This window comes from Engystomops pustulosus, chromosome 3 (genome assembly GCF_040894005.1).
Source record: "Engystomops pustulosus chromosome 3, aEngPut4.maternal, whole genome shotgun sequence".
In the NCBI taxonomy this organism is placed as follows: domain Eukaryota; kingdom Metazoa; phylum Chordata; class Amphibia; order Anura; family Leptodactylidae; genus Engystomops; species Engystomops pustulosus.
In genome coordinates, this window is record NC_092413.1 from 137,038,401 (window position 1) to 137,051,138 (window position 12,738).

Sequence of the window (12,738 nt, forward strand, 5' to 3'; positions counted from 1 at the left end):
AGGGGATCCATCCTTGGGCAACCCTTCTTCTCCAGCCTGAACCACAGTATCTACTTGTTTGCCTGCTTGCACATCCTTACACCAGCTTTCACCCTTATACCCTCCTTTTTAACCAGCCTGCACCTCTATATCCACCTCATGCTCCAGCCTGCAATGATGGATGATAAAATGGTCCTAATTTTTAGTTTTTGTTTTCCCTGTGTTGAAGGACCTTGATAATGATGTAATCTCTGGCCCTTCTAGCAGTGGAAACACAAATTCATTTGATGGTATTTCTGCTGTTAATTGTATCAAAATGCCATGAAATTCCAGCCCCAGTCTGATAGGGAGTTTCACCTGCTAAATCACCCTACTGTTTAAATTGCATGTTCTTTAATCTGAATTGAAAATATAACTTACTGGTACTGGTAACCTACTTGATTACTGTGGCACCCTGCATTCCCCACACGTTATGCCACTGCCAGCTAACCCTCATATTATTTTAGTGTGCCCCCTGAGCTCCTTATAAAATTATGGCCCCTCTGTACATGCAGTTACAATGTGCATGAAATGTTAGATTTTCTTTTAACTCCACAATAATATATAGGGGGTAAGCACCATATATCCACATTTTTATAAAATTTGTATAGTTTACCTTATACACTAATGCCAGCCTCTTTTTCTCATACATTAGTGAATTTTTGGTGACCTAGCGCCAGTCATCCCCTTGCTACCAGCACAGTGTACTTTGGTTAAACACAGGATGTCTGTGTAAGAGTGCCATCCCTTTCTCTTTTTTACACATGTATTATAAGTTTGGCGTGTGCTGTTGTTTTGGACTTTTCTGCTGGTCATATGTATCTTAACATTTTTTCCTTATTGATGATACATGTGGCTTTTCGGTCTCTAGTGAATTTTCGACTTTTTAAAACAAAAGTCGTAAAAAGTTGCAAAAGTCACAACCAGTTCCAAGTTAATTTCTACACCTGTTCAAGGACAGCCATAGATTTGCAACAAAATTTGCTGCTTTTTAAAAAAGTCACAACTTTCACATCTGGATACAGGTGATAATTCAGAAAATACTGCTGGAGAGTAGATAATGGTGAACTTTGAAAGGAGTAGCAAATGAGCAAAGGGCAAGCCAAAAGTTTGATACATGTGCCCCAGTAACTCACCTCTCCTCGCTCCCCTGCAGCAGCTCTTCTTTCCTCTATTGCTCATGTGTGCCACAAGGGGGTGACATTATATCATTGTGCTTGCCAGCCTCTTCACTCAACAGCGGCAGAGGCATTGAGATAATGCAGAGAGAGGATGGCTTTCTGCATTATCACTGTATTTAATAGAAGCTGATGTCCTGGGACATACCTCTCTGGGATTTTCCCAATGCATCTCGGGTAGTTGGGAGGTAATTATGCTGTCCATATAATTTTGTCCTACTTTTGATGCACACTAAGGACGGGATCTAATATACATACCAGTTGTGAGGCATTTAAACAATTAATTTAAATCATGTGTACAAAAAAAATACAAAAAGAAAAGTAAAATACCATATTAAAACAAGTACGAACTTAAAAATGCTGTAAAATATTACTGTAAAGATGAAAGGATTTTGAATGGTCTACAGTGAATGCAGTACCTATTCTATAATAACATACCAAACACACTCCTCTTATAGCACATACTCTTACTACATCAGCATACTGTAGTAACTTAAGTAGTTAAGGTTAAACACAAACAGCCAAGTTAAGACAATCACTGTGAATTTTTCCTTCAACTCCATTAAACATAATTGTCTCCAGTGCTCGCAGTCAGAATGTAATGTGGAGGTTTTTACATTTCATTTAACAGAATTCATGCAAGGATAAAAGTGTTTAGAAATGTTCTGCATTTCTGGGTAAATGTAGCTTATTTTCTATGTAACCTACCCAGCTGTGGACGTGTAAAGCAGTGTGGAGGAACGTTTCCACAACATGAATATTTATATATATACGATCGCTTCTAGCAATTCTGGGAAGATATAGTGTTAGTGGTGATTAAAACAGAATCACCTATAAATGTTTTTTGTGCATTTAATTCAGTATATTTAAGTTTCAATTAGACTAAAAGGGTCATTGTTCTCCAAGCTATGAAAACTACTGCACATCTATCTCTATCGCTTCCGGAGAGCAGGGAGCATTAACCATTTTGCAATTTTATGCCTTTTTGTTTTACAATGTATTGTAATGTATTGTAGCAATGGTTATTACTGCAGTTTGACCGTATTGTTGCACATACAGCTGTATATCATAGATACATGACTGGCACTGGTAACATACACTTACATGAGTTGTATAGACATCACATTTTAAATCTGTGGGCATTGATATACACTTGGTCCAGATTCTGTTGATCAAACAGCTTTCTCTTTTCTGGGAAGATTTGTATATGTGTCTGTATTTTGTGTGTGGGACTTTTTATTCATTCATCCAGAAGTGCATTTGTGAAGTCATATAATGATATTGGATAAAATACTTTGGCTCAATATCTCCATTCTAGTTGAAGGGGTTTGTCAATAAAAGAAAATTTTTAATTTTAAATCCCATAGTGATGTTTACACAATAAAAATAATTTGTAACCCCTTACTTTACAATTTTACTCAGTTTTATTGCAGTTTTGGCTCCGCAAAAAGTGATGGTCTTTGCAGTGATGGTCAGTGTAAGATTTCAGGGCATGGACGAGGACTCTCTAAGCAGACACATTGGGGCAGATTTACTTATCCAGTCCATTCGCAATTCAGCGGCGCGTTCTGTGTGGAGGATTCGGGTCTTCCGCCAATTCACTTAGGTAGTTCCCCCGATGTCCACTAGGTGTCCCTGCTGCACTGAAGTTCGTCGGAGTGCACTGAAGTTTACCAAGCCAGGCCGGGTGAAGGTAAGCGCGTGTCAAGCGACACTTTTTTAAAAAAAATGTGGCGGTTTTTCAGAATCCTTCGGGTTTTCGTATGGCCATGCCCCCAATTTGCGTCGCGTGCACGCCGGCGCCAATGCGCCACAATCCGATCACGTGTGCCAAAACCATGGGGCAATTCAGAGAAAATCAGCGTAAAACGGAAAAATTCGGGTAACCCGCCAGAAAAACGTGATTCGGGCCCTTAGTAAATGACCCCCATTATGATCCCTCTAGTTTTATGTGCTGAAAGTGGTCTAGGTTTATATAGACTGAACATTCTACTAGTACTGACACATAGAAAGAGAGATGAGACAGATGAGAGATGACATGATGAGATCCATTAGATGTTACATATCTGCTCTCATACTATGAGATCTCCTGTCCCTCCCTCTCCCTTCCCCAGATAAAGTACTTATCTGCCTGTAACTTGCAGCTTTTCTCTTCTCACAATTTGAGGTGTCTGCCGGCAGACAGTGAGTGTGTGTCTGTGATCTCCGTCCTGGAATGCAGGAGGGAGGGGGTTTGAGGCAGAGAAGAGCTCAGCTCCACATCAGATAGAAAAGCAAGATGGCTTCAATGACCCTAAGTCAGAAGATCCAGGGTCAGAAACCAGGGGTAACTGAAATTGTGTACACCAGGACTGATAGAGACAGGTTGGACTTAAATCTGTTAAATGATGTATTTTTTTAATAACAGTAAATTAGATAATTTGTTATTTTGTTATCCTGAGTACATTTAAAAAATGTGCCTTTGTGGGAATACCCCTTGAATCTAAATTGTGTTCAGAGGGTTCAAAATGGCCCTGCATCCGGCAGTTCTTCTTCCACACCATACTAACGAAACAATGTATTTATTCTGCAACAGACAAAAGTCCCTATGGTGCTTCTAAATGGAAGCATACAATCGAAAATGTCTTTCTATGTTGGATGTTTAAAATTTAACTACACCAACTCTCCTAGGCCAACCTGTGAAGGCCAACCTCATATTTCTTTACATTTTTTCACCAAACCTAGACTAGTCCATAACACAGTCAAATAGAGAAGTAGAATCTGTTTAATTTCTATAGGATATCAGTCCAGTGATGTCAAGATTAACACCACCCTATGCAATGTTTTGTATTGTGCTTAGCAATGTTGTCAGAATTAGTGTGTCAGGCCCCAGGGGTAGTGGACCCATTGGACCACCAAAGACAATGACGTAAGCCGACACCTGGGAGCGGAGTCTAAGTTTTCACCAGAGCCCGCCACAAAACGGGTTAGACTTGCTGCTGCGTGGTACCACCAGGTTGCTCCACAGGCGCGGCTTTGTTTGCGGTGGTGGCCAAGGCACTGTACAGATTCGTAAGGTAAGATCATGGTGGGGGATTGGCAGGAGGTCGGGAGAGGCAGCACAGGATCAGAGTCGGAGACGTAGTGATAAGTCAGGACAGGCAACATGGGATTGGAGTAAAAAATGGAAGTGGGGTCACAACAGAAAATCGCAGAGTAAACACAGGGCATCAGGAACAAGCTTTGGCTATAAGCCACACAGACCCGGCGCGGTGTGCAGAAAGAGGCCAGGTTATAAAGAATTCTGGAAATGGCCAGCACTAATCAACGGTGCACTGGTCCTTTAAATCTTCGAGAGCCAGCACGCCCTAGGAAATGGGGACGCAACTCCCTAGGAATAGGGCCTGGTGAGTGATGGTGTGGGAGTTCTGTAGCACAGAAAGGGGCATGGGTGAGCCTGCGACCCAAGACGTGGGTCGCGGGAACACCTGTGCCAAATGTAAAGCATGCAAGCAGTTTTTGGCCATGTTAACAGTGTCATAAAGCTCCTAGAACAGTTCTTGAATTAGCAGAATGTTGCTGATTTTATGCATTAAACCCAACAACACTGCTCTGTGGCTTTCAAGGGCTTATCACTTGGGGGGCTGAGTTTCTGTTTTTTCATGTTTCCACTTTTCAATAATAACATTGGTTTCTTATGGAAGATCTAAGAGGATAGAAATCTCACAGACTGACAAGAAGACTAGTAATTATAAGCATATAAAAGCAGTTTGCTTTACTGTTGATAATCATAATTATTTCTATGTTTACTTCAGGTAGGAGTGTCAATGTGAAGTCAGTGGGCCTCATTGGCAGACATGGCCCTCAGTCAAAGCAACCTTTCCTAGTTGCATTTTTCAAGGCTAGCGAAGTTCTACTCCGCTCAGTCAGAGCTGCAAATCCAAAAAGGAAAAAACAAGACAAGAACAAGTCTACAGCTCAACATGACGCATCCAAGATGCCCACCAATGCAGGCAAGTAATAAATGACCATATGAATGACCATTCATAAGGAAATCAAAGATAAAACATTTAAATGTGGATTAAGGGCTGGCCCCAGTGATTAGTAGGCCCGTGGGCGGCAGAGCCTTTGCAGTGAACATTAACAATTCAGAAACGAAAAGTCTCCTGTTCCCTAAAATATTCCTTAGTTCCCTAACAGCCCTGTCTGGTCAGGGCAGGACGAACCTTAAAATTTGCACCCCTCACCAACACCAAGTAATAAAACTGAAGCCTCAAATTAGCTGCTGCAGAACACAATACACACCTCAGCTGCAGCGGAACCTCATAATACGTATTTCAGCTGTTGTGGAACCTCATAATATACATCACTACTGCTGCAGAACCCTATAATAACATTACTGCTGCTACAGAACCTCATAATATGCACTTTAGTTTCTGCAAAACCTCATAATTCACAACTTTGCTGCTGCAGAACCTCATAATACACATCACTGCTGCTACAGAACCTCATAATATGCACCAGCTTCTGCAAAACCTCAAAATTCACATCTTTGCTGCTGCAGAACCTCATAATACGCTCTTCAGCTGCTGCAGAACCTCATAATACACAACTTTGCTGCTGCAGAACTGCATAATACACATTTCAGCTGCTGCAATACATCATAGTACACACCTCAGAAACCTCATAATATGCACTTCAGATGCTGCAGAACCTTATGATACACAACTTTGCTGCTCTCTGGGCCCCGACACTTGCCTAGGTTTGCCAAGTGCTGGAGCTGGCCCTGTGTGGATTCCCCATTTAGAGAAATGTTTGCTGTAACAATATAGCAAAAGTATCATAGATATGAAGGTATGCTTATGTCTGATCAAGCTTACTTATTAACTAAAACCTGAATTTATCACATGGCACTTAAAATGAGTCCAGGTCAAAAGTACCTCCTAAACCAATAACAGTGCCATTCAACAGCAGAAACATTCATTTTAGACCATAAACTGATGAAGCAATGCAATGAAATCCATCCTTTTCTTTTTAGTGCAATACAGGTAGGTATGATTTGCCCATTTAACACAGATCTACTATTGATGATCCAAAGAATAAAAAAAACCTATTAAGATGTCATTCTTAATGAAATGGTTTGATCCAGTTTTAGTTGCACCAGTTTTAACCAAACAGTAGGAAGTGTATATTTCGACAAATCAACCAAGCACCATTTAAATCACACACTAGTAAAATTTAAGTTATCCCAGTCTAAATAAAAGAGAGGATAGGATAATTTGCACCACCATTTTCAATGGCAACACAAGTTCATATAAGATGTAAGACTGTTTACTGGACATGAAAGGAACCATGGGGGTTGCTAAGAATTTTTTTTGTTATGTCTGTACTCAGATTACAACACGAGTGAACAGAAGCAAGCATGTAAAAAACATGAGCTCTATGTCAGTTTCCGTGACTTGGGTTGGCAGGTAAGCATACAATGTTCCAGTAATGTTTTTGGGCCTCTTTTTAATACAGATATATTGTTTGCAAATGAAAACAGAATGAAAATTATCTGTGTCCAGTCATTACATAAATGTAGACTTGTCTTGACAATTCATCTATAGACAACAATGTCTTCACAAGTCAACAACAGGTAGTTTGTCTACACTCCATGAGGGAGATTTAGCACTACTTCTACTCTAGTTTGCTGGCATGGAAGCAGTGAAATCATCACAAATTTTTGCACAGTGCGAGAATTTGCAATTAAAATAGCTAATATGCCACCTCCACACCATGTGAGCATGTGAGAGCGTAGAGGGGCATGGCAGACGGTGGAGGGGGTGTTCTATTGAAGAACAGGCAAACTTTCGTTTGTTGGTTTTTACGCAAAACTATGCCAGGTCGGACCTGTCGGCCTTGCCACCCACCAGATACATCAAGAGGCTTACCTCACCGTACATGGGGGAGGAAGGGGGGAGGGGCATGGCCGTTATCATATGCCGGCACTGGAACCTCTAAGAGATTCAGGCCTACAGTTGGACATTTCCTACTTCAGCCTATCAAAGAACAGCATATTCACAATATACTGTAATAAAGTTTTATTGTGGTATTCATTCAGAGCTCCTAGGGGTCAAATGCCTTAACCCCTTCAAGACCAGGTTTTTTTTCCCCCATTTTTCACTCCACTCCTTCCACAAGCTGTATCTTTTTTATGTTTTCATTTACAAACGCTGGAAACAAATTCCAAATGTGGTGGAATGGGCAAAAGAACACAGTTGCCCCATATTTGGATGGGTTTTATTTTTACGACTTTTAATGTGTCGCCAAGATGACACCTTTCCTTTATTCTTTGGGTGAGTATAATCAAAGAGATGCCAAATTGTTATAGTTTAGTTATGTCTTAATAATATATTCTGACTCCCAAAATTCAGTGCAGCGAGCTATGCAATGTGTCATTGTTTGCGGAATGAGAGTACATTTTCATTGGTACCGTTTTGTAAACTGTACAACCTTTTGATCACCTTTTAATTAATCATACTTTTATAGACAAGACATTTTGTGACATGGCAATACCTAGTATGTTTATGATATTACTTTTTTATGTGTGTTTTAGGGAAAGATGGTTTGTTTATATTGGTTTCAAAATTGTAAAACTTTTTAAATTTATTTTTCATTATTATTTTACCATATTACAATAAACTGCATTGTAGCATATTGTAAACTTCTTTTATATTACAGTATGTCTCATTCAGACTGTAATATAGATATCATAATGACACTAGCAGGCTTCCAGCTGTCACTGCACTGAACGGCACCCTCCAATGAATTCACAGTTCAACCACGGGACCTAACAGTTTCACTGTCAGAAAGTTGTACAGTTATAGTACCAGTAATCTCTGCAGTTTATCCTCGAGGTGACAAGACATTATACATCTCTGTAAATGGAAAATAAAAATATATGTATTTTTCAATGGGAAAGTAAAAAACTTGAAACTCATAATTTTGGAAGGGCCTCGTCATCAAGGAGTTAAATATTTGTGCCTTTTATTGATATCCATAACCTTCAACTCTCTGATTCTTCTCAAGTGGATTCTGCTGTAAAAGTTAGTCTTTTTAAAGGGAAAGTTTAGCAGAAAACATTTTTTCAACACCTCACAAGTGTCATGGCCGTTCATCTTCAGTTTTAAAGATCTGTGTATCATCCATTACAATAGAAATGCAATGCACATATTTTGGGAACAGCAATAGGAAGAATGGATGACTATCTCACAAGATTAATGTACAAAGCACCTCTAGAAGGAATACATTTTAGTAATAGTATAGACAAAGGAAATATCCACCCTGCAGATGATGTCACTCATTTTTATAGACATATCAGAAGATGTTTTAAGGTCACGCAATTTGATATGTAAGAAAGAGTGAAGCTGAATATTTTATAATAATGTCTTTGTTTGGTCATAGGATTGGATTATTGCTCCAGAGGGTTATGCTGCCTTTTATTGTGATGGGGAATGTTCATTTCCACTTAATGCTCATATGAATGCCACAAATCATGCCATAGTGCAAACTTTGGTAAGTTAATAAAACTATATAGAATTACTATGTAAACTAGTGTGTGCCTGCACAGTGATCAGAAAATTTGCAGAAATTTCACAGATCAAATTATTGTTTTTGTACATTTGGTACATTTTTTCAGAATACATCAAGAAAAAACTAAACAGCACTGGTAGTATTTTTAATGCCTGTAGTTTGCTTGTCAGTTAGTCTTTTATGTCTTTCGCATTCTAAAATATCTCTGAATGTTGTGAAATTTTACATTTTTATTTGTTATTAAAATTTGGGGAAAGGGGGGGGAAAGAGAGTGGTATGAATTCCTTGCCATCTATTACTGACAGTTTTTCTGTAATTTTAATTCACATTGATCCCCAACTATTCAGATTATATTATATATATATTATTATATATTATATAACTTTATAGTTATTTTCATTTTGTGGGGGTCAATGAGTTCAGAACGCTGTTGTATAGGTTGTTTCACTAACCATTGGTGAATATACCTTATTGTCTCTTCTGTGTCGGGTAGGGAGTCTTTTGTGAGTACTGTAACAGTGCAACAGTTCAACCTTCACCATAGCTGTTGTACCCCCAGACATAAGTCTGTAGCTGCATAGGGGTGCAACAGGAAAAGTGTGGGGGGCAGTACATTTGTCATGTTATTATTACTACATGTAAACAGTTCTTTTTGTTTACTATTGCAGGTCCATCTCATGTTTCCTGAACATGTTCCTAAGCCATGCTGTGCACCAACAAAGCTTAATGCCATTTCTGTTTTGTACTTTGATGATAGCTCCAATGTTATTTTAAAGAAATATAGAAATATGGTTGTAAGATCATGTGGGTGCCATTAAAATGAAGATAAGAAGACATTTTACCACATAATAGACAACATCTTTCCATACAGAAATTAGCTAGAGTACACATTTCTAATACTCATCATGATATACATGTACAGTTTTATGTAAATATTAGAATTTTGTAATTTATTTTGGTATAAAATTGCATTCATTAAATGTGACATAATTTGATTAACACAATTTATAACAAACATCAAAATTTTATTTAAATAAATCAGGGTAAAGTACATTTTATTCTGAAACAAACATTTATAGCCATTGCTAGTATTTAATGATGTCTCCGTAAGAAATCATTTACACCCATAAAGCTGTTGCGTAGTATTTATTTAGAAAATAACCTTAAAAAGGCAATAATTAATTATATTGATTAGATTGTCACCTGTGCATTAAAACTATTTGAAACATTTGTTTGGGTCAAATATTTTATTTTTCTCTACCCTACATTAAAAAAAACCTCCTTGTTATGCAATGGAATTATTTTTGAGGAATTCTTTATTTATTAATTTGTATCTTGCTTAGAGAATCCTATGGGAAATTATAAAACAAAATTACATGTACAGTGCATACTGGGGAAATGTATCAATCTGTCACAGGATAGTATTAGAAGTATTAGACAAGACTACACCAGATTTATCAAACAAAGTTTAAAACTGTCAAGTCCTTCTTTGCACCACTATAAGTTGTTCTATTGTCTGAGCCAAAATGTGGCACATCATCTTCTTTATTTTGATATATTCACATCACTGGCTCAATGATTTCCATGGATGTCTCACAAAGCCATTTTTTCAATTAGTGTTTTTATATTGGCTTATTTTTTCACTGATCCAAAGCCCATAGAAGTCTATGAGGGCGCAAATAAAAATGGAAGAAATGCCCGTTTTTTTTCACTGATGAGGCTGAAAACCCAGGTGTTATGTTTTCAAAGCAATGCTAAATCTTCATTTTTTTGTGGACACAAAGACAACATGACTTCAGGGAGACAAAACGGAAGAAAAACAAAGAGACAACTATCCTTTGGTTCAGGACACAGACACAATTAATATGTTTTTTAAATTTTCATTAGTGAGATGCAGAAGTGTGTTTTCCAGTAAACGAGCAATTATAACCACCTGAATTTGGATGATTTACTAAAATGGGATTGGAATGGGTTCTCCAAACTTTTCTGTAGTTGTCAATGATGGAATTTATTTATAAAGCATGTGTAATATTCACTTTTGATCCCTTATTCCATATACACAGCTGTAAGTCAAATTCAAAGTGTGAAAAGTACTGATAGAGTCAATGTCAAGTTCAAGATGCTTTCCAATATAGTATATTTTCTACACAAGTAAATGTAGACAAGTCAAGGTATTCCTAATGTGGACTTCTGATAAACTATTATGTAAGAAGATGGCACTTCAAAGTAATGTGCATTATGCAATTCATTGTGCAAAGAATAATCTTGAATACCCAGTGTAGGTTGTTGGAACAGACTAGGTTGTTTATGATAGAAGTATCCAGGGTGCATGTTATAAACAGACAACAGGAAGGTTTTTAACAAACTTAAAGAGGGGGATTTATTACCTGTGCTGTAGGATACGACTTTGGTGTTCCCAACTAGCTTTTTCACTGTAATAGATGTGGTGCACAGACATAATTTTCTTGTTAGTATATGTGATTATATGTCATTATTATATTTTGCCGCATGGCAATCATAAATAAGACAAAGCCCAGATTATGTCAGAATCAGGTCTGTAAGTTGCATTCAATTTCTATCAAAGTGTTTGCAGATACAGTATATTGCAGTGTTTTGCAGGGATAAGGTGTTTGCCAAAGGTTACAAAGGATAAGGATACCTTATTAAAGCATAAATAGAGTCTGATCGCGGGCACACATGTGCCCCTACTCCCCCCATCCTGCACTCACCTCTCCACGCTCCTGTCATTGTCAGTCTCCTCTCCGGGAAAACCTTACCCTGGGCTACTCCTCTAAGGGACAGAGGCGATCAAGTCACTGCTACCCATACTGCATTCTTTGCGGAATTCCACTCCGTGTTTGAAGTACCCGCACAAGCCTCCTCTGCTGAAACAATGCTCCTCAACCTGCACCAAGGGGATTTGTCCGTGGGTGAATATGCTGTCAAGTTCCGTACTCTGGCTTTCAAGCTCCCCTGGAATTACGCTGCCTTGTCCGCAGCATTTAAAAAAGGACTGTTTTCCCAAGTCAAAGATGCTTTGGCTGCCCGTGATCTGCCAGCAATCAGCCTGCCCACTCAGATAGACGTGCGGTTCATGGAGCGTGCAGAGGAGTTGTGTCACGAGCAACCCCAAGCCCCACTTCCACATCTACCTCGCTTGGCTCCTTGGCTTGGCTCCTGTTTTCCAAAGGCTGCTCCAACCTCCGGCTGCACAGTCGCAGAGAAGCCTATGAAAGTTGATAGAGAACGACTCCAACACAAGGAACATTCCAGATGCTGCCAGGAGAATCTCTGCTTGTACTGTGCCAGTCCAAATCACTTCATTGGGGCTTGCCCGGTCAGTCCCCAAAGTGCGGGTAACACCAGCACCTATGGCTCTTTGGAGAAGCGTCCCTAGTTGTGAATACAGATTCTCCACACCTGACTATTCCTCTCGAGAAGCCTCTTGTTATTTCCTCAGTCAGCTGTCAGCTTCTTTCCGATCTGGTCCGGTACCGCATTGAACCTGTCTGTCTTCAAGTTGGAGCTCTTCACAAGGAAAGACTGTTTTTCTATGTTTTGCCACGCTCCACCTCATCTTTTGGTCACACCTCACACCTCGGTCCTCAACTGGAGGACTGGGGAGATCCTGCTTGGGGACACGAATAGCACTCACGCTGCATGGTGACACCTATACCTGTCCTGATTTCTTCTGTGTCTCCCAACTCTCTGTAGGGTCTTCCAGCATACTACTAGGACTTTTGCTTGCCAATGTTTTTTCCAAAAGACAGGCAAAGACTTTGCCACCACTTCGTCCCTATGATCGCTCTGTGGAGCTCCGGTGCCTCTCCTCCTGGAGGCTGTGTCTACCCTCTTTCTGTTCCTGAGATGGCTGCCATGTCTGAGTACATCAAAGAGAACCTGCAAAGAGGTTTCATATGCAAGTTTTTATCTCCGGCTGGTGCAGGGTTCTTTTTTGAAACCAAGAAGGATGGCTCCTTGTGCCTCT

The 12,738-nt window shown here is 39.3% G+C and overlaps 1 protein-coding gene across 1 annotated transcript in view; it reads left to right on the forward strand.

Annotated features, from left to right (window-relative positions):
• The window catches only part of BMP5 (bone morphogenetic protein 5), a 98,083-nt gene extending 88,103 nt beyond the window's left edge, over positions 1-9,980 (forward strand). Inside the window, exons 4-7 of the mRNA XM_072142259.1 lie at positions 4,991-5,188; positions 6,570-6,646; positions 8,622-8,732; positions 9,419-9,980. Coding sequence (XP_071998360.1) covers positions 4,991-5,188; positions 6,570-6,646; positions 8,622-8,732; positions 9,419-9,568 — 536 coding nt within the window. The 3' untranslated portion in view covers positions 9,569-9,980. The remainder of the gene's footprint in view (positions 1-4,990; positions 5,189-6,569; positions 6,647-8,621; positions 8,733-9,418) is intronic.
• Positions 9,981-12,738: the final 2,758 nt, after the last annotated feature.